The 27,575-nt window shown below is 38.0% G+C and overlaps 1 protein-coding gene across 3 annotated transcripts in view; it reads right to left on the bottom strand.

The window, feature by feature from the left end:
- RAPGEF4 (Rap guanine nucleotide exchange factor 4) overlaps positions 1–27,575 on the bottom strand; it is a 121,531-nt gene that overhangs the window by 21,680 nt on the left and 72,276 nt on the right. For all 3 annotated transcript variants that reach the window (XM_042874678.1, XM_042874676.1, XM_042874677.1), the window contains 13 exons: positions 22,824–22,908; positions 19,805–19,865; positions 18,994–19,070; positions 17,816–17,962; positions 16,948–17,063; positions 13,597–13,685; positions 11,739–11,817; positions 7,389–7,539; positions 6,094–6,182; positions 5,593–5,623; positions 5,281–5,359; positions 3,384–3,530; positions 2,111–2,208 (listed from right to left, as the gene is read on the bottom strand). In XM_042874678.1, the coding sequence (XP_042730612.1) occupies positions 2,111–2,208; positions 3,384–3,530; positions 5,281–5,359; positions 5,593–5,623; positions 6,094–6,182; positions 7,389–7,539; positions 11,739–11,817; positions 13,597–13,685; positions 16,948–17,063; positions 17,816–17,962; positions 18,994–19,070; positions 19,805–19,865; positions 22,824–22,908 (1,249 nt within the window). The remainder of the gene's footprint in view (positions 1–2,110; positions 2,209–3,383; positions 3,531–5,280; positions 5,360–5,592; positions 5,624–6,093; positions 6,183–7,388; positions 7,540–11,738; positions 11,818–13,596; positions 13,686–16,947; positions 17,064–17,815; positions 17,963–18,993; positions 19,071–19,804; positions 19,866–22,823; positions 22,909–27,575) is intronic.

Raw genomic sequence — 27,575 nt, 5'->3', positions numbered from 1 at the left:
CATTGCTGGCTCACGCCCAGCTTACCATCTACCAGAACCCCAAAGTCCTTTGGCAGGGCTGTGCTCTGTTCTTACATTACACCCTCCAGCTTGCACTGATAGTCGGGGTTGCCATGACCCGGGTGCAAGACCCTGCACTTGGATTTGTTGAGACTCATGGGGCTCTCCTGGTCTCTTTGCTCAAGTCCTCTAGATCTATCTGAATGGCATCCCATCCCTCTGGTGTGTTGACTGCACTCAGCTTGGTGTCATCCACAAACCTATTGAGGGTGCACTCGATCCCACTGTTGATATAATTGATCAAGATGTTAAAGAGCACTGGTCCCATTACCGACCCCTGAGGGACACCACTTGTCCCCAATCTCCATCTGGATATTGAGCCATTGACTACCACTCTCAGTATGGCCTAACAACCAGTGCCTCATCCACTGAACGGTCCATCCATCAAATCCATTTCATTCCGATTTGGAGAGAAGGATATTACGGGAGAGCATGTCAAAGGCCTTACTGAAGTCCAGATAGATTACATCAGTGTCTCTTCCCTTGTCCACTGACACAGTTACACCATCATGAACAGTGACAAGGTTGGTCAGGCAGGACCTGCCTCTCTTCCATGTGTCTTAGCTTCCTGGAGTATCTGCTCCATGATCTTCCCCAGCACTGAGGTAAGGCTAACAGGTTGGCAATTCCATGGACATCTTTTCTACCCTTTTTTCTACGGCCTTTTTTCCAGTGACCAGGGACTTCACCTGATCACTATGACTACGTCAGCCACTTCCCCCAGGACTCTGGGATGCATCCAGACTCACAGACTTATGAATATTCAGTTCCTGAGGTAGTCATGAACCTGATCTTTGCTTACAGCAGGAGGGGCATCATCCTCCAGTTCTCTCACCTTCTGAATAATCTGCGCAAGGGCTGTGTGTAGAGCAGTCACTAGTGAAGACTGAGGCAAAAAAAGCTCTTCGGTACCTCAGCCTTCTCCTAGTTCGTTGTTACTGGCATGCCTGTACTGCACTATTGGGGTACGCTCGCCTGGATTTTCCTTTTGCAGTTGATGTACATATTGAAGCCTTGATCCAAGGTAGATAGGCAGCAGAGGAGAAAAGGCACAGAAAGCCAAGACAATATGCTGCCAAAGGTATGTCTGCACAGACATGCAAAGCCATATGAAAGTACTCAACATTGTACTAATGCAGCCTCACTTTAGAGTAGAATGCCTCACACAGGTATCTATTTAGCAGGATTAATTAACCTTGAGGGAGCATCAGAATTTAATAAACTGAACAAGATATATCCCTGCATGGAAGTACAGTATGCTGTATGTGCATTCCCTGGTTACTAAATTGAACTCAGCAGCAAAGCACAGATTTTACCATATCTATAAAAGAAATCAGGCATATATAGTAAGTGGCTTGTTAAAGGCACACAGGAGGCTGAAACAAGGGTAGGAGTAACAGAGTTCATGCTGACATGACTTGGCAATGACATTTGTTTTTAATGAAATAAAAGGAACAAAAAGTACAGTCAAATCAAACCCTGTAAAAGCAGACCCTATGAGATTGTTAGAATAGCTGTATAAACTGTAAGTACTTATAAGCAATTTTTCTTATTTAAAAAAAAAAAAAAAAGACGTTCTAGGAGGAATATGTTCTGTGATTCTAGTTAGAATCAGAGAGTTTGAGTATTTACTGGGGCTCAGATAGAGAAGATTCTAAGGAATTTACTGTCAGAACCAAGTCCTCATAATGCTGCAATTGCAAACATCTGTATTCTCTAATATATCCTTGTGGCCACCAGGAGTCAATTTTGTAATCAGGAATTACTGTTTGTCTTGGTGATAATATTCAGCTCTTCCTACATGCTCAGCATGACACAGAGAATACTGGAATCAGGTTCTGTCAGGTGGATCAAGAGGATTTCTGCTCTAGTTTAGGAAATGATTACATGACTCCATTTTCATTTCAGGGCTTGTCCCATAGAACTATTACAAGTCCTTCATTGTGAGTATTTCCACTAGTTTCTACCCAAAGCATTGATAATACAAAAAATACCAAGCATTCAAATTAACTGAGGAGCTGAACTTCCTGAGCACTGCATACATACATACCAGTGAATCAAACTGGTCACGTGGGCAAGCAAAGAGTCGTCCATTAACACTGAGAGTTGTAAACACTGAAACATCATGAGGCTTGAGCACGACTTTTTCTGTAAACATGAAATGGAAGAACTTCATTAAATATTTGCAGAATTGACAGCAGGACAGACCCAGCTGCAAAAATCAGTGTTCTGGGAACAAATTTTACAGTCAACCGATGCATGTCCAGGACAGAACTAGATGGCAATAAGGTCCTCTTTGTGAAGAAACATCAGAAGCTCAGCCCCAGCGATTCTCATTCGAAAGTGGCATCAAGAACCAAAATCTTGGCCTCAATCTGCGCAGGCAGTTTAAGAGAAGTCTGCCATCTCTAAGAACTACTTGCAAAAATCTAGCAATCATTACAACTCTTCATTTTTGTCTGAGCTTTAAGCATGTGGAGAGCTGTTCCTGCTAGAAATTTCCCTGGAACATAACTGCATAAGAAGGTGATGAAACGTAACTGTATTTAGATCTCATTGCAGCAGTTCTAAAAGAACATCACATTGCAGGTAAAGAAAAGATAATGAGGTAACTTACAAAAATCTCTGTCAGAGAGAGATTTGGCTGTCAGCAAATCTGACAATAAAAAATTGCTGCAACTGCAAAAACAAGAGCTGCCTGGTGTCAGTCCTCAGGAAGTGAATGTTTTTGGCAGGCATCACTGTCTACAAAAATGCCTTCCGAAACAGCTCTCATTAGCGCTGCGTGTCCTCACAATCATACTCAACCAGAGCACTTTAGCAAAGCTAATTCTCCAGCAGAACCCATCCTGAGGTCACTCTTCCATTTCTACAGCCTACAGTAGGGGGCTGACTCTTCACCCTTTGCCAACACCAGGTCAGTGGGCTTGGCACCAAGATGCTAAATGGAGGTCAGACTGGCATGGACCAATATGGGACTGTCAGCACTGCAGCATTTTTTATTGCTTCTGATTCTTCATCTAAACTGACATCCATGTTTACCTCATATTTCTGCTGTTAAAAAACCTGAAAGTTCTACATTGAAGGGAATTTGGGGTAGCTCTATTCAGATACATGCAGATACACAGCTGCTCATTTTCCCTGTATGGCATGTGAGCTGCAGTCTGTGCCTGCAGCGTGGACAGGACTTGCCTCAGACATAGCTTGTACTAGCTGAACGTGCATACGGTAATAAAGCCACAACTAAACTAGTCTTGCTTTTCAATCCCTCCTGACCTTCTCTTTCACTATGAGAAACATTTAACATAATGGAAATACAGTACCTCCTCCTGAACTCATCTTTACTATGATAAGGCCTTCTCCAGAACCCAGCTTATCTGCTACTGCGCTGATCACTTCCTTCACAGATGAAGACACCGGCACACGGATAGTGGTATAGGTTTGGTCTATGCAGTACACCTTAAAAAGAACTGGAGAAAAACCATTCCATGATGTATGCCACATGTAACAATCACAGAGATGTTATTGCGCAAACTACTTTCATTTTGTTAACCACTGCTCACAAATGAAAGAACAAAAGCAAAAACAAGTCATTACTGTTTTGATAATTCCCCATTCTTCAGACATTCTACAATTTCTAGCCTAGAAATCTCTGACTTCTTAGAGCTTTTAGTAAAACACGAAGTACTCCCATTTTAGTACTGCTATGCTACTTATGGATGCTAGTTTCACCTGGTACTTTATTATGTCCCAGATATTATAACAGCACAATTGCTTTCAGGAGTCAGAAAAACTCTCTTAATTACAGTAAAATACTTTTCATTTCACAAAATAGGTTTGAAAATAAAGTTCAGGTTACAACCAGAACTAAAACTGTACTGCAGTAATTTTTTTACAGGCAAGTATGTTTCTGACACGGGAATACTGTAGACAGTGAAGAAAAATTCATTAAAACTTGAGTGTACAATACACATTGGCTCACATGCTTATACACAAACCTAGGAATCAATACAATAGAACATTAGGCTGAAAAAAGCAAGGCAGCATGCCGTGACATGAATTTAAGACAGAAGGTAGCAAAATACTCCCTCAGCTGAGCTGTCAAGCCAAGCTAAGGAGTCTCAGGAGTTATGGTTGTCTACATATTTTCAAGGCTCGCTTTGCTGCCAGCACTACAAATGAGAAAGGTACAGTCATATGAAAGCAGCAGTTAATTTCTGTCCATACAGACAGGAGAAGTAGTACTTTCAGGGCTGTAGCAATTGTTTTGCTCTTTGTAGACATAGAAGAAACACTGAGATGAACAACAGGAACTGGATGCATGGCAGGATTTCTGCTGTTCATATATATTTACCTCCTGCTTTTGAAATGCCATTGGCTTTCTCAGATAAATGACTTTGCATTTTGTTCCCTTATTTTTACCATTGTGCAGTAGCAAGAACTACCCCTTAAGTTCAAACGTTCTGTAGCAGAAGGTATTTTTTGTGATGAAGATGCACCAGAACCATCGAGGGACTGACCCAGGCAGTTGCAAAGAAATCCCCAGATATATTAGTTTTAAAGAATGTATATTTGGTTTACACTGAACAGATCTCAGTATATTGTTATATAGAAGTGCTTTTTCCTGCCTAAAGTGAATGACAACTTGAAAAGCCAGTACAACTGAAAATGACAGTCTAACACACTGCTGTAAATTTTACCTTGATCTCTCCACAGAGTCACACAATACCAATAGGGCAAAAGAGCAGATTCCATTTTCTAGGCTGTGTGCCACACGGCAGAGCTCCAGGGAATGATTATCTGCTCCACTCACATCTCACAAAGGAGCATTTCTGGTGAAACAGCTGTACGTATTAGCTCAAACTATACAGAAGAGAAAGGGACTCAAACATGACCTTCAGCATCGAATACTTATTGCACTGACACTACCTGCATGGACACTGTCTGTATTGGTTCTTGCCTGTTTTGTCCATCCCGTTTTAAAGGTTGCTACATTCTTCCTCTGAGGAAGCACAGTGCTTTATAGCACACAGATGAGAAAAGATCAGGAGTATTTCAAAGCAACGATGGAGAATGTTGGTTCAGAAAATGCAAAGTTTGCTTCAGGCCAGACTTCTGAACTGTTAGTGCTTTTGTTTATTTTCAGACCCTTTGCTTTCAGAGAGGCAACTTTACTGCAAGTTCCAGGGCTCAAGAAGACTCTTCAGAGAAGGAACTCACCTTCATCGCTGCCCCTGATAGGTTGGCGTTTCTGTGCTCTGTCATCACTTGTGTTAAACAGCTGCAGAAGAACTTTGTGCTGAAAATTAATCACCAGGATTCACATTATGGCAAGAATAAACATTAGGGTATAGATCTGAATTTAAAAAAGATCAATGGCAGGAAAAAGGGTAGCAATGCAAAATTTGACACAAAGTTAAAAGTTATATCTGAATGTCTTGTTTTAATAAATCCCAAATTACTAAAGAGAAGATGCTTACAAGTTTGCCATCCCAAAGCTTTTATTTAGGAAACAGAAATAAATTATCTTACCTTCTTTTGTGGTGCTTTAGGTTCCTCAGCTCTATAAAATTTAAAATACAGTACGTATCATTAGATATTGCCTAAAAGATTTTGTGCACAAAGCACAAAGAACACAGACCATTTGTCAAACTAGAGCATCAACACCTTCTTGTTTGTATTTAGGAAAGAAGACTAGATGATACTACAGGTAAGGTATATCACAACAAAGGCACAGAAAATACTACACAAAGTTCACGCAAGCACGCAGTATAGTTTCAATGGTGTATACATAATTTCTTATTCCTTCTGTCAACCCTTCTATGAGGCAGTCCAGTGTATGCAAGAATTACATAGAAAGATGGGGTCACAGGCATTCATCCAAACAAGTCTGCATGAAAACATTCAGTCTGCAGCGACTGAGTGCCATTCACAAAACGCACTTTTAAAACATATAAGAAATAATTTTCTTCATCTATTTCCTGGGAAAAAGAGCAATGAACAAGAAAGAAGGAAGCATAATTTTTTGCTTACACTTGCTTTACAATTTTCTCTAGCTCTGGAAGTTGCTCCTTTAGTGCTGCAATCATTCTGGTATCATCCGACACAGATACATAAAATTCCTGTAAATGACATAGAATACTCTTTAAATAACTATAGGGGTAAATGAGCAGTACTAAGGATAGAGGCTTATGAGATGACGTCTGATAGTTTAATGATAATAAAGAACGCTAATCTAGACATAAGTATTTACTTATACTACTGTTCAGCCACTCACTGCTTGTGCAAATACTGCATTTTCAGATTATCAAGGAGAAAAGAAAGAGGATTCACAATTAATGTGGCACAACTGGTGTTTTTTGTTTTTTTGTTTTTGTAGGCTAGTGATTTTGTTTAAAAACCATTCTTCCCTTATCACTGTTATTGATAGTAAAAGCAATTTCTTTCATTTTTGTTAAAAACCAAAACATAAAATCACCCAGCAGTCTTGACCATGCTTACTAGCATAAGCCCATCTCCGTCTAATTTTCAATTTCTATTACTGTACTATTTTCAGTCATGGCTTTGAATTCCTCTCTTCCAGCACAATCCTGGATTCTGGCTTCTGTACTTTGTATTCCACTTTTTTTCTGAGGTGCTCATGATCTCTTCATAGGCAAAATGTGGAACCAGTGCACCACACACATTCTCCATGATATGGAGCACCTGAAACCTTGTTCTACTTAAAATCTTTTCCGCAGTTGACTTCTGTGACCTTGTCTTCCCTTTACTGTCTTCCTGCCTTTGATCCTGCTTTCAACATCTTCATTCAGAGAATTATTTTCATTCAGATCCATATTTTGGGAAGACTTATCTCCACCCATGTTTTACTTCTCCCTTTCTTGAACACTGTCGTTGATTAATTGCTCTTCTGTGCTAATTAAACTATCATCCTCATGGCGGCAACCAATAATCTGCCTTTGTGCTCCAGATCTGTTTGGTTTAGTTCAGTATAAATCTGTAGAAGAATTTAAACATTAACCAAAGCTCACTGTAGCTTAGACAATGCCCACCAAAAAAAGCAACTTAATGTATTCTTGTTCAACAGTCTACCCATGCAGAACTTTCAATAGGATGTGCAACTCCAGCAGATAATTTCAGAGATCCAACAATAGCTCAAATGCTGTTGTTCTGTGTATACTGACTGCGGCTAAAAAACAATTAAACATAGTTATGAGTCTGCACTCTGAAGTGATCCACTTCTCTTTACTTTGTACCAGAGTTCAACATGTTCTGAACAGGCTTTCAACTTACCTTGCTATGTAAATACTTTCCAGTACACCTCCTACCTCCAAAAAGGCCATTGCTGCTTCATCCTCTTGTAGTAAATCTCCATATAAAGCAGCCCACTGAAGAACCAGTCGAATGACTCGCCTTTTATTGTTGAGAGAATAATCCATTTTCTCTTGCTCTGTACCCTGGGAAGGCTGGGCATGATAAGTGCCATGGTGTCAAGGAAAATGATCAGTGATTGAAAGTATCAGAACCAGTACGATTTTACAAACAAGTGAATTCCAGCAACCCATTTGCAGGGTGTTCAAATGTAACTTTCCACTATATACTTTTGATTTCTGACTGTTGCTAGCATAAAGGTTTGTGAAACTTTAATACTCATACTAAAAAGTAAGAAGACAGTGAGGTCACTAAACAGAGCAGGAATGAACAGTGCCGCCACAGAGAAAGTTGCTGTGGAGGAACAGAACAGAAATGACATCTGGAATAACAGAGAGCAGAATTAATGGTTAAGACTGAAGAAGGATGTTCTTTCCTGTGCTTCTTTGGAGGCTGTGGCAGAAAAATATCACTTTGTATTCACACACAATTCCAGTATGATTCTGGAGTGAAACACCAGTGCCGTATCTTTTATTTACAGAAGCTACCATAAAGCAGGGTGAACCTCAATCCCCTTATAGTAGGAGAACCTAGTTCACAGGCTTAACTGACCACAGACATGGTCTAGGAGAATAAATTTTGTAGCAGCTTCCCTTATATATGAGGAAATCATAGTTTCCATTCTAACAACAATTACAGGATATTTGGGAAACAACACTTTATGACAGTTATTTTGTAAGGGACAGTAAGAAAAGCTGGGAAACACTCAACTGATCTTTTTCATGCTGAAGTGTCTGCATTACAAAAATTGTGAGGTTCGGTATCCTTTCAAGCTGCAATTTCCATTGCTCAAACAAAAGATTTTAAAATATTAATTAGAAAATGTGAATATTAATTAGAAAAAAAAAGTATCTAAGACATATATTTTAAGCTTCTTATTTATAATTATAACAAGATTACTGCTGTTTTCTCTAACAAATGTTAACATACATTATACTAATAAAATGCTATGGGAAATAGTATCTGTTAACTCACACTTCACAAATGATCCTCCAGCCCCAAATCCCTGCAGAGATTCGACATGATACAGGGGTTACTGGGGCACACACTTGACTGACAAACTTTCAGACATTTGCATTTTAATTTCATTCAGAAAGGCTTCAAATGACTAGGGAACTAAACATGTCAGTGTATTTATGGGAGTAAGTAAGCTGAAGGGTCATAAGTAAATAATATATTGTAAGCTATGTGCTCTAATGTCTCAGGGAGCAAGTTTAATATTCCACTGAGTCATTTCTCTCATGCCATTTTTACTTTTCAAACACTGCAATTATTTCACGTATTTTTACTTTCTTATTAACTGACTCACCACAGGCACTGGTAATTTTTCTGTATTATTACTGCTCATTTTTATTAATTGTTCTTTTATTAACATTATCACAGGGAAAGTCAGTGAAGGGTTCTCCCATTTTTATGGGACCTACAGGACACAGATTCAATGCAGATTACAATCAGAAGTAAAATATCATGTATTCTTGCAGTGTCAGATAATTGTAAAATATTTATCAACACCAACGTTGTTTTATATACATATATCTAATTCTGTCTAACACATACTAGGAAATTAAATCAATTCTCAAATCTGTTCCTCCCTGTGTGGGAACATTTAGCTGGACTGGAAGCTCTGTAAAATCAGCACCAGTTACTGCAGTGGAACGCAAACTATTTTGCTGGCACAGTGGCAAAGGAAATTCACTAAACCTTCATAAGAAAACATGCTAAAGGACTATTGCCTACAAAGAGTAAAAGAGTATTTGAAAGTATTTAGACAATGGCCCTTAAAAGATGAAAACTTACACACGTGATTACAGGCTTGTTCTACCCCAAGAGCACTACCCTAACTGTACTTTTGAAATATACTTGTGGAAGTGTTCCTCTACACCAAGTTTTATTTTGTGACTTATCTTCCTTCTTTCCGACAAGCTGTAGCTCTGACAATTTTCCATTTCTGTGCAGTAAAGAGGGAAGGAGTCTTGATCTAACAGACAGGATGCATGCTTATTACATGATCGAGGACCAAAGGAGCATTTTCTTTGCTTTCCAATTAATAAAGAAATATGTGATTCTTTAAAATTGAAGCATCCATACACATTAGTGATTAAAAATGAGCTGTACCAAGGGGCAGCACAGCACTGAGTTAGGAGCAACCTATATCGTTAATTAAACAAAAAGGTGCACCCATTCATTCCTTTCAGTCTTGAAGAACATACAGATGACCAAACACAGATGACCTTTTCTTCCAAAAGGAAGAAAAAAACCCCAAAATGTGTACCCTGTACTATACTTGAAAGCACTATAATGTTTTAGCTCCACTCATACCTGCATGCTGCCATCTAAAATAGTAGCCAACGTGGGTGTAATAGTCTTTCATTGATTCAAAATTGGGAGTTGTAGCAAAAACAGTGTCTCTGACTGAATCACTTTTCTTATTTCTCTTTTACCATTTTAATTTCCTCGCTGAGCATAAATAACCTCTCTTCAGTCTCACAGTGCCAGAAAACATTTTTGTACCTTGATTTTGCTCAAAAAAGATGAGCTTTGTTAGCAACCTTTCAACTCTAACAATAAATTTCAATGGTACAATCAACAGAGCACAGTTTGATTTTCCACATTCAAAATGAACCAAAATAAACAATAATTCAGCACTAGGAAAAGCTGACACTAAAGCAGTGGGACACTAGCTACTTTCAGCCCCTTCTCTTCCTCCTACCTGAAAAGGAATTAGCTTGACGCTTGCAATGACCCACTAAACAGCATACTGGTCTTAGCCCCTCTGGAATAGATTTCATAATAAGTGAATGTCTATCTTCAGAAAAGCCTTTCCCCTATGAACAATGAGGTGCATTTTCTTATGCGTCTTATTTTCCTAATTACTGGATATCAGAGGTATACTAGTATAATGAAGGACAGGCAAGCTTGGGTCTCAAATGGACTGACTGACTAACAGACCACCTAGACAAATCTGAAAAAAAAATCAAAACTGCTGTCCTTTTCTTTTTCTTTTACCTCTTCTTAAAGCTGTCCGCAACAGCACTTCATAATATTTTTCCTATCTAAAACTATGGAGTTTTGGAAAATGTGTTTGTTGCAGGTGTATGAACAATTTTCTATAGACCAGTTTTGTAGGTCCAAAGGTTTTCAAAACAATTGCTGTCCTTGCTAGTAGTAACACAAATGAATTCTCTAGCTTGCCAGACAAGACACGATGCTCTATTTTGTGGTTTCAGGATGTTAGCTTTCCCAGATGTCACTTGCCCTGCTGAGCTTCAACAAGTGCATACTTTCACACCAATCTGATTCAAAAAAAAAAACAAAAAACCACCAGCAAATTGAAGTTATACCTCTTGTCAAAAATCTATAAAACAGAAAACATTTTATGTTTATTTAATGCTCGCCATCACTTGATTCCTTCAAGTCACAACACACAAGCAAAACTTTTCAGCTTCCAGCAGCTCTGTGAATGACACATCTTGCCAGTAGCTCATGGATGGAAATTTTACAGATGCCTTCTACATAAGACAAAGATAGTATGAGAATGATTTCAACTCCTGATGCTATATAACTGTGTTTTCTACTAAGTATTCACATTCAATTCAGATTTTTTGTAGTTTGTTAAAGCTTCCTATAAACTACTATATATTATTGTTCATAGCCATATTATGACAGTGCCGAGGAACCACTTACTCACTGTTCTAATAGTTCAGGCACTCTTTTGCTTGAGACAATTTGTGGCTTGTAACCTGTAAAGTGGGCCACAGAAATCACTAAAACACAGTACTTTTAGTTTAAATCTTAGTGCGGTGGTTTTGCAAAAATCAAGAAAAACAGAAAGAGGAAGGATAAAGGAGGGCTGATCTAAACTTGTGTGTAGTTTTACTTATAGAATCATAGAATTGTTTGGGCTGGAAGGGACACCTTCCCCTAGACCAAGCTGGCCAACTAACCTGGCCTTGAACAGCTATCCGGTGAAGGGAAAGCAGGTTTCTTTTCCTTGGTATAACAATAACCCAGAAAAGATACAATCACCATGCTCCAGGCCTGCATCTCATCATGGCTGTATGCTACCCATTTTAGACTTGTTGAACTATAAGACAAGCTGTCAGTCAGACACTGAGAACCCACCAACAAGGCAACAAGGCACAGCCTCCATGAAATGCAATTTGATTCTTGAGAGAGAAAAGCTTGTGTTCCATCAATGGTATGGAAAGCTGTAAAAGGAAAATAACTTATCCGTAACAAAAGGATATTGTGCCATCAAGGCTGGGCAGAGCTGACTATTTGGCATAAAAACACAGTGCATCATAATAAAATCATTTAAAACAGAATCTGTGAAAAGAAAAGAAAGAAAATAGCAAATTGAGCATTTGGGGGAACACAAGGATGAGGCTTCTGTAAGTGAAAAAACCTTATTAGTCCTTGGTAGATATTAAAGGTGTCATTTTGCACTTTGTAGACATTAAGTATGAAAATATAAATGAATCAATATGTGCTGAAATATTAAGCTTTTACTCATTTGTTTGGATTTAATTGCATTTATGTTAAGAGGTTTTTGCCTGTGTCAAAAGAAAGTTTGGCCCAGCATAAAGAAAACAAACTAGAATAGTCTGTACAAAAATGAAACATTTGGGTATATTCCTCCTCAAGAGTGTAGAGATCTAGAGGAACCACTTATACAGTGCAACTTTTCAGGTAAAAGAAACACTTCCATATGCTGTAAGCAAGTGATGTCAGAGAAAATATGGTGAGATAACTGCAGCCTGACATTGCACCATTGCCTCATTGTAGTTCATATTTGAAAATCTCTCAGTTGACAAAGCACCTCCAGAATGGTGGGACTTTTTCTTGCATAATATGCAGGATAATGTGAATTTTAACTGTTCTTAAATTAAGGGACTGCAAAAATCAAAACTGAGATTTTCTAGCTGTCTGAACTCCTATAACCTAAAAATAGCCTGGCTTGTGAATTGTGACATTTTTGTCCCATGGGATGCGTGTATAATCTTGTCACTGGATTGTAAGAGTCAAAGTTTGAAAGGATTTGAAAAACAATTTAGTTAAGAAAAACGTATAAAATACAGGCATAGTATGAACAGTGAAGTTGCTATTATATACTTTCGGATTTAAAGAGAAGCATTCTGCCTGTAATCCTAATAATTAGGTATCTATGAGAAGTATAATTGTTATTCTTAAAAGTGATTAAAACATACAGCGTAGAAGGATTTCTGTAATCTTTCAATTCTTCCACTACTTATGGTCCACTGTACACGTCTCTCCAGTACGCTGAGGTCAGTAACAGACTAGCTGAGGATTAACAGCTTTGAATATATACTTTTTAGACATCTGCAATGTCAAAAAACTTGCTAAAGCAATATCCTGTAGCTTAACATAAAAGTCTCTGCATCACTTTATCATAATAAGGATTATTTTTGTTCCTGAATCTCTTTTTTTCCCTAAATTAGAGTACTTACTGATAGTAAAGCAGTAAATATTTCTATCCTTAGAGGTAAATTCGCTATTCTCTTTACACTAATGAAAAGCATCCTAGTAAGTGCAGCTACAGCAACCTACATTCTTGGGACTCAGCCCATGGCGTGCTGAGTTCTTCTCCTTTATGTAAAAATCCTTCTTTCCCTGCACACGGGCAAGTATCACAAACAAGCAATATAAAAGTAATGTGATAAGGATATAAAAGTGTGAGTAAGCTTATCCTCGTATGCAACAAAATGGCTGGAGGGATCAAGCCAGTTCAAAGTATCAGGTGACAACCGAAATAATAAGTTTGAGTACCATTACCTTCTGGTGGTAATGCATGCTCTTTTCTGGCGTTATAGCTGTGCTTATTTGAAGTTCTGACTAGTGGTCTGGCATCTTTTGAGATTCTGCTGTTCTACTCAGAACTGAAGGTATAAATACAATAGAGCAGAAAGAGCAAATTGTTGTCTTTAATCCCGGATTTCTTATGTTTTCTGAGGTTGTTTCACTGCATAGTTTTTATTCTGGGAAAAACTTCTACTAGTTTCTTTTCAAAACATCACATTACAGCACACTGCCAGCAAGACTTTATGCAGTAATGACAACCACAACAATACAGTTTTTGTCACGCACCTGTTGCTTCATTTAAAGTTGCTTCAAGGCGCATAGTTTCTAGAAAGTGCTCTAAAATTTTCTCTGGAGTTCCTGACATCACAATATATCTGAGAGAGGGAAAGGAGCAGTTAGTGTCTCACAGACAGAACAAGAAATCAAGAAACATTTGCACACTAAGCGAGAAAATAAAGAGTGCTAAGTGCAAAAACCTGCTCTGACCAGAATTTCTGAGTGTCTTAGGATGAGACCACACACAGTCTTTGTTGCCCTCTGTGTAATGCATACAGTAACGCTCTCTATCCTACCCAGGGAGCGTGAGATGACAGACAGCCCCCTTCCTGTACAAGTACTCTCCTATAACATCACCACAGTTATGCTGCAATCAACAGAACTGCACTGGTGCAAACCCAGGGAAGTGCAATCAGAAATGCTTCTCCACAGAGAATGAATATCTCAGTAATGACAGCAATTCGTAGTCATTAGAGGGTCTTAACAGACTTACTATGGGCATGAAATGAGAACTGGTTTGTATCACTGTCAGAGCAAGCAAACAATTTTCTCCAGTATCATTGATAGGGTCTGGTATGAGAAGATGGGAGCAGATAAATACCATGCTGAACCTTCAGATTTGTGTAACACCTTAGATAGCTGAGGAAAGTAAGCTTTTGGAAGAGGATAAACTGATTATTGTACCATTTCCAGGACTAAAATGAAGGAGGTGATTAGACCAGTGCAGTAGTTGGGTTACCCTGTCCAATGCAGAAATACAGGCAACATTTTAAGAACCAGCAGATCCGAATGTCACAGGATATTACCACACTTGTCCTGCCATCTTTTTTTTGACTCTCCTTGCAGATCAGATTTTTTTTTTAATCTTTCCCTCCACTCTTCCAATCTTTGCATTTCTTTTTTTTCTTTTCTTTTCTTTTTTTTTCTTTTTTTTTTTTTTTTTTTGGAATCCAAATGATGAAGTATGAAACTTTAAAAAAAAAAAAAATGAAAGAAAGAAAGAAAGAAAGAAAAAACCCTGAGAAGTGAAGATACTTGCTCCTGCTGAGAAATAAGTGGTGGAGCTGAGCTCCTGGGAGCTCCTCCTCACTTTGAGCGCTGACCGTCACAGTTCTTTTACCTGCCAACCCCTTTGGAAAAACTGTATTGATGTCCCAAGAACACAAACACTTGTTAAGCCAGTGCACATTCTCACAGAGATACTAACCAAGTATCTAAGTGAGTGAAGCAGAGAAATCACAGGTTGCTGTACTCTGAATATGAAAGTGAAAATGAACAGTGAAGTGACTTGCAGGGCTGCTGGATTTATCCTGCATGAGTGTGATCACCCATAAAGAGAGAAGTTAGATCTTGGGAGTGAGAACTTCAGAGCTTTGAAGCAAAATTGTCACTGTATGAAACCATGGCTCTGGGAGCTACATCTCCTCAGGAGAGGAGGCAATAGAATCCAAACTACAGCTCAGAGGATTTGCTCACAAAATGAAGTTTTCACCAAGATGAAGATGGAGAAAATGAGTTTCTTGTTTGACTGGATGTGCTGGGGAACAATTCTGGATTGTAGAACATTTCTCCAGTTCAAATGCTATGTACCAGTTTAGTGAACAAAGCCCAAAGGGCAGTTCATCTTTAGAGACAGCATCAGAGATGTGAACTATCTGCTTGAAGGCAAAACAGCAAGCCTTTAAGAAGCTTCTCTTTGAGGCCCAGTGATTTTCCAAAGTACTGAGCACTCAACAAACTAACTCCAGTAACACATTCTAGAAATCTGAACACAGCAGTAACTTTGATTTGGACTCTCAAGCATAAAAGTAGCCATTTACTCTACCTATTAAGAAAAAAAGGAAAAATCATCTTCAAGTCAGTTAACTCACTTTGAAAGATTTTAAACAAAAAGATGTTGCCTATGCAGACCTAACAAAGTAATATGACTGCTGAAAAGCAGCCAGTGAGCTTTCAAAGTAACTTCCTCTCTCATGTTGCTTGTGTTCACTGTCATAGTTATCAGCTAAAGTTCCCTCACTAGCAAATTGATGGGACCCAAATGCTGGCCACCTGCGTAAAATATCTACAGAAATGAATTCTTCTTACTTACCTGCGAATAGTCCTGAAATGTAAGTTGTAAAATAACCTGGCACCATTAATGTCTCCAGCTATTTTTATCAAATGCTGAACAAGAAAATGTTAAGTAATAGAAGTAATGCTGGTGCAAAAAGTTTTCAAAGAAAGTTCCATTTAAAATACATTTAAATAAAATTGTTACTTTTGAAAGTATTCAAAACAAAGAAAATGGATTTAAGTTTATGATCAAGTTACTGTGCACATCAGCTGTAGAAAGAAATCCATTGACTGCAGTCAAGTTTCCCTAGAAACTTGAGGAAAAATTAGCCCTAAGAGTATATAATTTCTTTGATCTTTTTTCTAGTAGATCAAGTGAAGGATGAAATGGTAGTTTCTGAAATACGTGAAATGTGTGAAATATAAAGAATGGTTTATTTAACTGTTCAAAAGTCTTTACATAACTTTATATTCAATTTTGCAGATAAAATACTTATGTGAAATCCCAGATCAGATAAAATCTGTACCCAGAAACACAAAACATCCCCCCAGTAAATTAATTTTGTTGTTGTTGTTGTTTTTTGCTTTGTTTTGTTTTGTTTTTTGAGGAAAAAAGTAAAGGATTCAAATTTCTTTTCTAAAGAAAATGATTATGTGACAAGAAATTGTCCATCCACTTGTAAATAAGGCAATTACAAAGCCTTTGGGGGTTTAACCAACATTTGGAATTATAATAGCCTCAGTCCATTCTTATCACAGTAGCATCCAAACACAAATGTACTTTTCCCCTTTCAGAAAGAAAGTAAAGAAACTATAAGGAGTATTTTTATTACAGTGCAAACCTGTTCTGTAAGATAAGCTGTGCGATTTTCATTGCATGAAATCATCATTTGTTTATAAATAGTATGTATAAAACACTTCTTATAGTCCAGAATTCAAAATCCAGAATGAAAATATCTGCACTTAACAATAAAACAATGTATTTCCTCATGTCTTTTACACAGTAGCTCTGCTTAATGGGGTTTCAGCATTCTCCATGTGTAGTCTATTTAGAAGCTATTATATGAGATAAGTATTTACAGTGAGATCCTTACAGAATTATTGTGTAAAGTCATAGAATTGGTGTACGGCTAGAAATGGATGTATTATGCACTGTGGGACAAGTGATGGGCTTATGATTAAAAAAATAAAAGAAAATTGTATATATTCTGCACTCTTCCATAGATAGAGAAGATATGCTATTGTTTGGTTAATAATACAGAAGAAAAAGTGAATCATCATCTAAAATAGTGAATGGTAACATACTTGTGTTGAGGCTGTGAACTTCCTTGATTAGAAACTCTGTTTCCTGCTGGGATCTTCTCCAACACCAAGACATCCTGGTCATGTTCTTTGAGCCTCACAGTATTTGCTTCCACATCCTGAAAGACAAGTTAATATTAAGAAAGAAATTGCACCGATTTGGCTGATTAGTTACTCTGAAAAAGTGCACAACTCAAACACAATAATGTATCATTTTTCTAGCACGGTACTGTCTGGGCTGATTTAATTGCTGAATTACTAGGCATGCTCTAATTCCAATACAGGATGACAGTGTATTTTACTTTCTATACTACGAATGATCATAAAACAGCTTGTATTTGGTTGCAGGTTTGAGTTACAGAATTACAGCTCAATTTTGGAATATATTTGCTCTGACTTTAATAACTGTAAAATTAAGCTGAGAATATCTTTTTAGAGTCCTATGGTAAAAACATCTGTACATCTACCTGTAAGTTAGTACATTTGCCACTTGATTCTGCCTTGAACCTATAGAGTTTAAGGCACATGCCACTGATCTGTCTGGGAGATAAGATTTTGTTTTATTCACTATTTGGATGGGAGATAACTTTGGAATCAAAGACAAACTGAGCACTAAGCAAATTCTACATTTACAGGCATGTGAGAGATAGAGTCCAATTGCTTCTGTTTCCATGGCTGAGGTAGGAACCAAAAAGCAGGAAAAATTATTATTCTTCGCTTGATCTTCTAGATTGTCTCATCTCTGCTCTGTAATTAGAGAACACTCCAAACATGGTTGTTGATATGAATATATCCATGCAAATAAGATAAAATCGAGAAAGATTTACAAGTTCTGACATCATGCTGCCAGAGCAGACCTTCCCACACCCACCCTAAGGATTCTGTTGAAGTCCTCTTTGTCTACTCTCAAGAAGTGGCAGTTGTCTTCACGTAGAACGATAGATGCTGCTCTGGGAGCATCATTCACAAGTGCTAGCTTGCCAAAATCATCTCCTTCATGTAGAGTACATACCACACCCTGCACAGAGCAAAACATTTATATGCAGAAACCCATCATTATTGTGGATTCTATTGAAAAACCTTATACAAACACCGGACTTCACAATCAAATACCAAAACAAATGTATTTGGCAGGAAATCAACAGCCAAAATAATGACTAGGAAACAATACTTGATAACTGGTTATTACTATTACTAAAGAAAGACAAGAATAGAAAAGAATTGGCTTGTTCTCTGAAATTACATTCAGCATGAAGGACTCTTCTAGCCCTTCTCAAGACAGAAAGATGTTCTTTGCTTTGTTCAAGGAGGCGCTGAAAAAGAAAATCAAATCTGCAGTACATAACATCGTATCTCCAGATAGTGCAAAGCCATTTACTTGAATTTACACTAATGGATGATCTGGCTCTCCCTCTGTGAAATTCACTAGTTCTTGTGCAAGATTTTGGTGAAATGCTTGGTGCGGACTCTCATTCACATAATGAGAAATTAGTAGAGAAACAGGGATTTTTAAAGACTCAAGGGATTGCTGCATACCAAAGTCCTTGACAAAACTGTCATAAACAGGAAATTCAGTAGAGATACTTTTAAGACTGAAACTTTATCAAAATGAAGAAGTGACATAAATTTGGCAGGGTCACGTTCAGCTTGATAACCTCTAGCCACAGAGCAGCTCATCAGACATACTTGACATCTGTGATAAGTCAGTGGTAGAAATGTGAGAAGTTGGTGGTAAAAATTACAGGACAAAAACCGCCATGAGATGCAAACCTGCTAATTCCCCAAATTCCAGCAAATGACACTGTTCTAAAGATACTGATGTCACTGTGTTGAATTATACTCAGAATGTGCGTAATATATCCCAAAATCATACAGCAATCAACTAGAAGCACAGTCAAAGAAACCAGTGGATCATTTCTTAACAAAACTACACTTGATTTGTTTCCTCAGATAATTAATTCTACTCTAAATTAAAGTGCATTCCTTCATAGTTTACTCTTACAATTTCAATAATAAGAATTACATAAAAAAGAATTCTGAAAGATGTACCTTGCCATAAATGACTACGTTTACTGATCCCTTTAGGATAATGTACCAAGATGTACCTTCTTCTCCCTGATTAAATACTACAAAAGACAGAAAAGTTTTATGGTGAGAATATAGTTATTCAAAACACAAATGGGCCAGATTCTGCATTCAATAAAATTCAAGGTAACTATTACAGACATATTCATGATTGCCTTGAAAAAGGTCATCTTGTGATTTAACAAGCCACTGCCTTCAGATTTTATGGAAAAAAACCACACCCATATAGTAATTATTTTATTGCGCTGACATGAAAATTACTTTTATTTTGTATGACAATTGCAATAACTCCTCTACAATAATATATCAGACTATCAATTTCTAGTCAACACACAGACTCAGATCCCACCAGAAGCACAGTGTTCTAATCCAATTGTCTAGCAGCTGTGAATTTGACATTCATTTGGTAAAGTCTTTTAGTATAAATAGCATGCACTTTATGTCCTTTATTTTGGGCAGTAAGATGGCTTCTTGATACAAAGAAAATATTAAATTACATTTTAAATAAAGATTGGACCAAACCAAAATTCCAGATACAAACTCATCCAAATCACAGGTGTTGTATACATCCAACCATGACTATAGACTTAATTTTGCTACAACCCCTGCAACGGGTAGCAGACTAAATTAGCACCTAATACAGGTTTTGAACATCGACTGCCAGTCAAGTTTGAGGAGTGCATGTAAGTTTATTCTCTTGTTATTTAAACATTAAGAACACAAACGTCTGTGCCACAGATAAGAAAGAAGATCTGACAGGACTCTTTTTACTTACAGACTGTTCCAGCTTTGGGATGTGACTCGAAAATGAGGACACCTGCTAATTCTCGCTTTACCTTGAAATAGAGAGAAATTATAGCTTTCAGATATATTTTATCCTTCCATGTTTTATACAGTATAAGCCAACCACTCTTCCTTCTTCCTCTGCGCCATTCAGCACTTATACAGTCATGCAGTCAGGCAGTTGCCTGCTTCTCTCAGGCTCCTGTTCCCAACTGATTGGCTTCATTTCACAAGCTCTGTGTTTACCCCCTGCAAATGACTCAGGAAAGTGCTCCCTTTAGACAGTTATCCACATCTTTCTTCGTATAAATACAAACGAAACCATATTAACAATTAACATGATGGAAAAACGTAACCACTAATAGCTAATCTATTAAAGAAGATTGCTAGCAATTGCCAGTTACTCCATGGGGCTCTGTGGTACACCTGTTCTTCCCTGACAAATCAATATCCTCCCCCTACAGATTTAAATTGGCCACTTCTGCTGTGTCAAGCTGTGAGGCACAGCCATCCGGGACGTGCTGAGATCCCTCTCTGGCCCAAACAGACAAAATGCCCAGCTCACCACCTCCTCCAAGTACTGCAGAACGTGACACTGCACTTGACATCTACCTGTTCTTCTTTGGGTTTTTATTACTCTGGTGTGATTGACTCTGATTAACAGAGAAGTTATTTCTAGTGAGAAAGCTGCTGTTTGAAACTGCTTTTTCTCGCTGAAAAAACACCATCGGCATTATTTTCACAAAGTAACAGCAGCACTGCAAAGCTCACATTATCCTGAGTGTTTCTGTATGCTTAATCTCTCTCACCACACAACCACAAGTCTCCACTGACTTTGAGGCCTATTACCAGGCAGAGGGATTCTTATTTTCAGAGAATATCAGCTGGTGATAAGCTGCTTCAGAGAGACTACTAGGTAACTTCAAACTGCCAAATACAAATCAAAAGCTGGCTCCAACGTCTATTTAAGTAGCAGTGTTTTCACACCATTCTCCCATATGTTTAATCTGAGAACAGTTGTATTTCAAGATGGATAATCTTTAGGCCATTAGGTAAATTTTGGGCAGAAACCCTCAAATTCTGGACACAATGCAGATAACTAGATGGTGGCTGTATCTCTTAAAATGAGTAGACAAATTCAGGGTCTGATATCCTAACAGCATGCACCAAACCCTTGCTTGGGTGCCCAGCAGAAACATTCCACACCAGCTATCTCTCCCCGAGCTCCTTCCTGATAGACTGTGCAGAGCACTCCTTGTTTGCACTATGTGTAAGAAGAGGGATAGAGAGAGTTTGGATGTTCCTTATTAGAGCACTGACAAATGAGCACACCTGCAGGCCTGTTATTTCTATAACAATTAAGCCAACAACTCTCCTATATCCTGTGCCCAAAGGCAAAGAAGCTTTAATAAGGTCAGGAATATGCCACCATTAGCACTGTTCTGCACATTGTGGAGAGCTTTCACATCCCATATGTATCCCCAGATGTCATCTCAGTTGTTTCAGTCACTTGTCTCTGCAGTGAATGAGTCCTCTTGATGAAGCCAAGGATTTGATTTGTTTTTAACGCTACGTTACATAATTGTTTTTCATTTATACACGTTCACAGACTTCTCCAGCAGGGATTAGTTCACTACCACGAACTTGAGTTTTATCCATTTAACTTCCTGCTACCTGTAGCTTACCTAGAAATGTTATTATTTTCGGAATTATGCCTTGCTTAAAACGAATAAGCATTTATAGTTTGCTTTCAAGCTGATTGATCATTAATCTTCCTGTTCATGGGAGCAGTGTTGACTATTGATCCTCTAAAGAATTTCTCCAAGCAAGAAGTGATTTCCGTCCTCTGCTTTACTTCATGAGACAAAAAAATAAGCCACCGTTTCCACATTCTTAATAGAAACATACAAGAACCACATTTTTTGCATTTCCTCAAAACGCCAAGTATTTCTTGAAGTCCATATCATTTGCCATATTTCTTGCTTTGAATTCTAACCTCAAATCTGAGTTTCTTCTGATGTGGGAATATATGTTGTTGCTTTTTTTTTTTTTTTTTTTTTTTTTTTTGTCTTGGTTATATCTGTAGCATCAATAGTGTTCTCCACTCCCTGTATCCTGTCTAGGACAGCTTCTTACTGAAATCTTTCATTACCTTTTATTCCATATTCCAAAGGTGCATAAGGATTTTGGCTGGCTGTTCCCTCTTACCTCAGTTACCAATTCTGGGTGTATATTCTGTTTGAAAAACATTGCCCATATGTTACATTTTTGCACAGAGTACTATCTATAATGCAGTTCCATAATTATCTCCATCAGTCCAAGTTAGCAGAAATCGAGAGCTTCCAAAGAAGCTGTTATTGAAAATAAGTCTACCTTTTGACTGGCTTTCTTTTTCTGAAAGCACTAAAAGCTTGCTGCTACCAAGTGTTGTTTAGCTTGTTTCAGTTGCTTACACAGTGAATGACTGCTGGTGAGACTTTCAACAGTTGCATTCTCTCCTCCAGGTATTTTCTGCACATAATTCATTCTTGCTTCTCTGTACTGTTCTTGCCCGCTCAGAGGGAATGCATGTGATGAGTTTTTCTTCAATCTAGGACCAGACTCCAACAGCCAGCACTTCACAGAATACCATTCTGTACCATGTAATTCCTTCTCCTAACCAGTTTAAGACAAGACTTCTTAAAGTTCAAAAATCAAACATCTGTTCTGCTGAAATTCAGTAGCATCACAACCCCGGGTGTGAAGTCAGATACCACACATCTCAATTTAAACTCACATTTGGACCCAGACAGAGGCACCTGCGACAGGTGAGGGAGCTCTAGGCTGCGCAGAAACATACAAAGATCATTTTAGCTAATAACCAAACACAATCTAGATCTGTGGTACTCACAGCTGGGAATACCATCATTGCATGGAAAAAATACAAATGGGAAGGGTGGTAGAAGCTCCTATTTGAATGCACGAATTCAAACTTCCTATTGGAAATAAGCTATGTGTTTAAAATCACTTACTGTGGTAGAAAGATGAGATAAGGCTTTAATGTGAAGAAGTTCTTCGTATATAATTTCTAAATCATCTATACTTCTCTGACCAGGCCTATAGACAGAAGATAAAAGAACATCAAAATGCAATAAGCCCCCAAAATAAAATCTTCAGAGAAGTACAAAACAACCCATAACACTACTATATAGTCCATTGAATATGTCGGTTACGTTTTTAGGTAAAACATAATTGTATGCTGGATATGACTCAATTAAACCATGCATTTTGCAGAAGCAGAGAAAAAGAATAAGTATCACATCAAGCCAAGACAAGAACAGGAACTCATTTAGACATTTTTACATCTTCATAAAAGGCAGATTTTTTGCTAAAAAAAAAAAAAAAATACTTTGAGTTTTAATATTACTGCCCAAGCTGATGTAGAGTAACACTGAACTCATCTCATTTCAGGATAAGAAAAAAAGGCCACGCAGGAGTATGTATAGGCCATTCTGAGTCCAGAGCCACCTCCAGCACTCTGCTCTGCAGGGGTGTGTGCCCAGCTTCTGTTATACAACCTATCATTCTTTTACTAGGTCTAAAGAGCAGCAGCTTTGCCAGTTGTACCAAGTCACTGAAGCACACGTTCCTTTCCTGCAGCAGCAGGGCTGTTGAAGCTCACTGTCGCTGAGTACTAGAGCACTGCCAATGACCCTGACTGCTGCTTTCTGCTCACCAGGACATGACATCCATTTCAGTCACAAACATGGTGTGCACCATATGGCTACAGAAAACAATACAGCCCCTAAGCACCTTTACTTCATTCACCATGGCAACCACCTTACAGAGACCTGATTTGGCAGCTTTCTTGAAGAAATCAAGCGTTCTGTATGTAAAATGGTCAGATAAACCAGAAATTATACATAAAGACCTGTTCCTTTCAAAAGGACTCCAAAGCCCTGGATGAGACCTGTACTATTTTTCACGAGGCACTAATTAGGTGTAGCAAATGGACAGTTTTATCTAGTATTATCCAGTGCTTTGTAAAGGAGCGTCTGAATTTCTGCTGCACAAATTCCAGGAGTAAGCAGTGCATCCCAGTGGACATCAAATGACTGCTCCAGAGTTAATGCTGAGTGCTGTTGTTCAGCCACATAGGTAAGTAAGGACCACTCAGTTTTTCTACCTTCTTTCACTGAGAAACACAAGATGCTGCCATGAATAAAACGCATGCATCAACAAAGGAATATTCCTCCCATAGGATAACAAGGAATGAGGCTCTCGGTGTGGTTTAAGTAGCTGCATTTCTGCAGAGCCATACACTAGCAGATTTACTGATTCCTAAAAAAAAGAATAAATGCTCTGAAGACTGCAATGAATTAGTAGGACAGATGAATTTCTGGACAGTACTAAAGGATCTGAAACACAAAATCTTTCTCACAGAATATTACAGGAGAGTTCAACACCTAAAGGATCAGGAGAATCATCCCAGATATAGTGGCCCACAGTTTTTCTGTGTAAAATCTGCTTGGTTCAACAGTCTGTCTAGATTATGTGAGAAGTAGAGAGAGCATCCAGCAGTCATGCCACTTTGCAGCTGTATTTCATTTTTCTATAAAATAAGCTAGACAGAGACTTCTTTTGGAAGAAAGAAATACTGACAAGTCATAGAAAATACAAGGACAACTGACCTCTTCTCTGCCAAGCAAATTGTACTTTTTATCTATTCTTCATTTACCAATGACACACACTTATTATTGCCAGATGAAAGATCAATTTGTAACAAAATGCCTTGGAACAAATTCTTTCTTCATACAGAATAGAATACGGTTAGGAAGAAATAGAATCTGATCCAGTACTGCTGTGCCCTCTAGTGACTCATTCTTTTCTATTTCTAAATCTGGCTTGAAATTACAAGGCTGCCACTCCTAGTGATTTATATGGGGCAGTAACAGCTTAATTAAGTATAAAATAAAGAAAAATAAGTTAGCACCATTCACATTTCCTTGGAAATGTAAGAAACTGTAGATAAAGATTTTAATAAAAAGTTCTCTCCACAGGAAGTAACAACATGAATTTTATTGCATCCTTGCAAAACCAGCATGTCTTGAAAAACGGAAAAGATAGTGTGTTGAATTTACAAATTCCTGCATGAGATTAGCATATGAATGGATGATGTCTAACTACATCAGATCTCTGTCAAGACAAAAGAGTACGCTCTTCTTTCAGTATGTCCACTTGTGCCCCGTGTTAGCACATTGGGAAGACTGACAATCCATACTGGATATACCCACTCTTTACATCTGCTTCTGCAGATGTCACATGGAGAGATATTAGGCATCACTGCTTCTGTAAAACCTGTGTGGTGACCCACTGATGTTGATTTGTAAGATCCTGCTGTGTAAAGGCCTAGTTTCAGCAGGGGACATATTTCAACAGCAATAGCTGGTTACAGACAGGATAATAAACGGCATAGATAGAGAACAAGGCTACACGTTAATGGACAGGAGAACTCAGGTGGTATTAAGTGATCAATAAAAACAGTTCAGTGTTTGGAGAATTTATCAAGGTCAGAGACATTGAGCTTCTCTGTGACTAGGATGTTGACAACAACATAGCACTTTGCCATTGATAAACTATGCACACACAAAAAATATCATTGATTATTTCTCATTACGCTGTTAACCAGAAAATTCTCAGATTATAAGAACAATAGAAAAGATCAGAGGCCCCATAATATTGTATGTCAAATAAGCATATCTTTTCAGAGTACAAGTTTTGCCTGCAAGTACTACGAAGTCTGTATAGGAGACAAGAGTAGTTTTGCCCACCAGCTGCATCTGAACGTGGAAGTGAATGAACATTCATTTACTCTAGCATGAAAGCTAATTACATAATCTTTGTATTTGAATCAGTACCCTTTGATTAACTCCATAGATACCTTGGATACAAATACTTGTCACAAATAATACCTGCAAATATCACTGAACTGATATGTGGAAAGATTGTTTTACCTGCACCACAAATAACATTTGGTTTATTCAATGTCATTGTCAAAAACCCCATCAAGGACTATGGAACATAACATAGTTGTTATGGAGAAATTCAGTATGGTTATTACTGACAGCTGTGTAAAATGATGCCTAAATAAAAATTCTTCAAGACAAAAGAGTGGATCTTGTTTATTTTTAAGAGCATCTTCAAAAAACTACGTATTACTAACAGTAATTAAGTTGTTACTATGTATGTGTTCATGCCATTCATTACTAAGTTCAGATCTCCCTAGCATCTTGTTCAGTTTTACTCTGCAAGTGACACTAAAATTTGCAAATCAAATGTGGAATCAAAATCTTTGTACTTAGGATAAAATTTGCTGAGTGAAATCACCAAGAACATATGACAGAATTACTGTTCCACCACAGTGTTAATTTACTGTAGACTGTATTAAAACACAACATATAATCCATCTTAGTTAAATATCATTTTCTAATGAACATCACACTCTCCTTAAAGACTTCTGTTATTGCCATGTTCAGCTTTGTACGATAGTATGCTATTTAATTAGGAGTAACCATGTGGTTAGCTATACCTGAATGTTATTAAAATCAACTTAGAATACATTTTCAGCCTGTATTTTCACACTGGAGGATTGAAAAGCTTGTGAGGAAGAGCTGTGTTAATTCTACAGCGACTTGCGCGAGGTCTGCACCTTGCTCAAGGGAACAGAGAGCTGTGTTTGCTGCTTCACAAAAAGCTGTTTTCACATTCACAGTGTATGTGTTTCAAAAAATGGGAAAAAAAAATCCCTCAATAGCAACAAGAGCCTGCAAAAAAAATTCCCTGAGCTCTATTCTGTTTTTTAAACTATAGAACATTCTTTCACATTCTTTGACAGTTAAAATGCTGCAGTTAATGTAATAAACAGAGAATTTTTTAAGTCGGCTGTCAAAACAAGTGACACTTTTTTCTACAGATTTTCAGATTTTGAACAATAGAAAGTACCTTTCAAAGCAACAGCTTCATTATACAATCAAATTCTCAAAGTAATCTTCTCATCAAAGAATATTGTCTTATTTCCTTCATGGTAATTATCGAAGTTCTGCAACCTCTCCGGAAATGGTAACTGCTACAAAAGGCAGCTGTGCCAGTTTAAAAATTGTGGTCCTGTTCAGGTCACCTGCAGCTAGAATCTCTGAAGACCTGACCATCCCTTGAACTTTTGGCAGCTCTAATGGTGTCTAGTCAAAACTAGCAGGACTTTGAGGATTCACAGGGATTTCAGCAGCTTTGATGCACCTCAGCACAGACTGGATTCTCAACTAACAGGGTCATAACGTATGTAAACTGAATACCAGAAGAGTAGTTAATATGGTGCCTGACAGTACAAACTTGCTCCTGTGAGCAAAGGGCAGCAAAAATAAGCACTTACAGGGACAGAGGAAGGGAAAAATGTCAGATGACTGTCAGTCTTGGGAAAACGCAATTCCCTTCAGTATATTGCATGAAAAATCTCCTATGAATATTCTTTCAGCTGTGCAAGTAACAACACAGGGGGGAGAGCGATACTTTTCACAGCATCATATCAACCTTTCAACTCTGCAAGGAGTGTGGATGATAATCAACACTGATCTTGCCAGTGTAAACTTACACTGGCTGATCAGAAAGTCATGATGGAAAGAGAATGTAGTAAGCAGCTGAGAGCACAGTGACCTAAGGGGGCAATTCTCTAAGATCCAACCCGCACTCTGCCTGAGGCAAAGGAGACGGTGCAGAAATGAGGTCAC

This window comes from Lagopus leucura, unplaced genomic scaffold, assembly GCF_019238085.1.
Source record: "Lagopus leucura isolate 7727_CA_CO unplaced genomic scaffold, USGS_WTPT01 Super-Scaffold_100012, whole genome shotgun sequence".
Classification (NCBI taxonomy): domain Eukaryota; kingdom Metazoa; phylum Chordata; class Aves; order Galliformes; family Phasianidae; genus Lagopus; species Lagopus leucura.
This window is presented reverse-complemented; position numbering and strand designations above follow the sequence as displayed.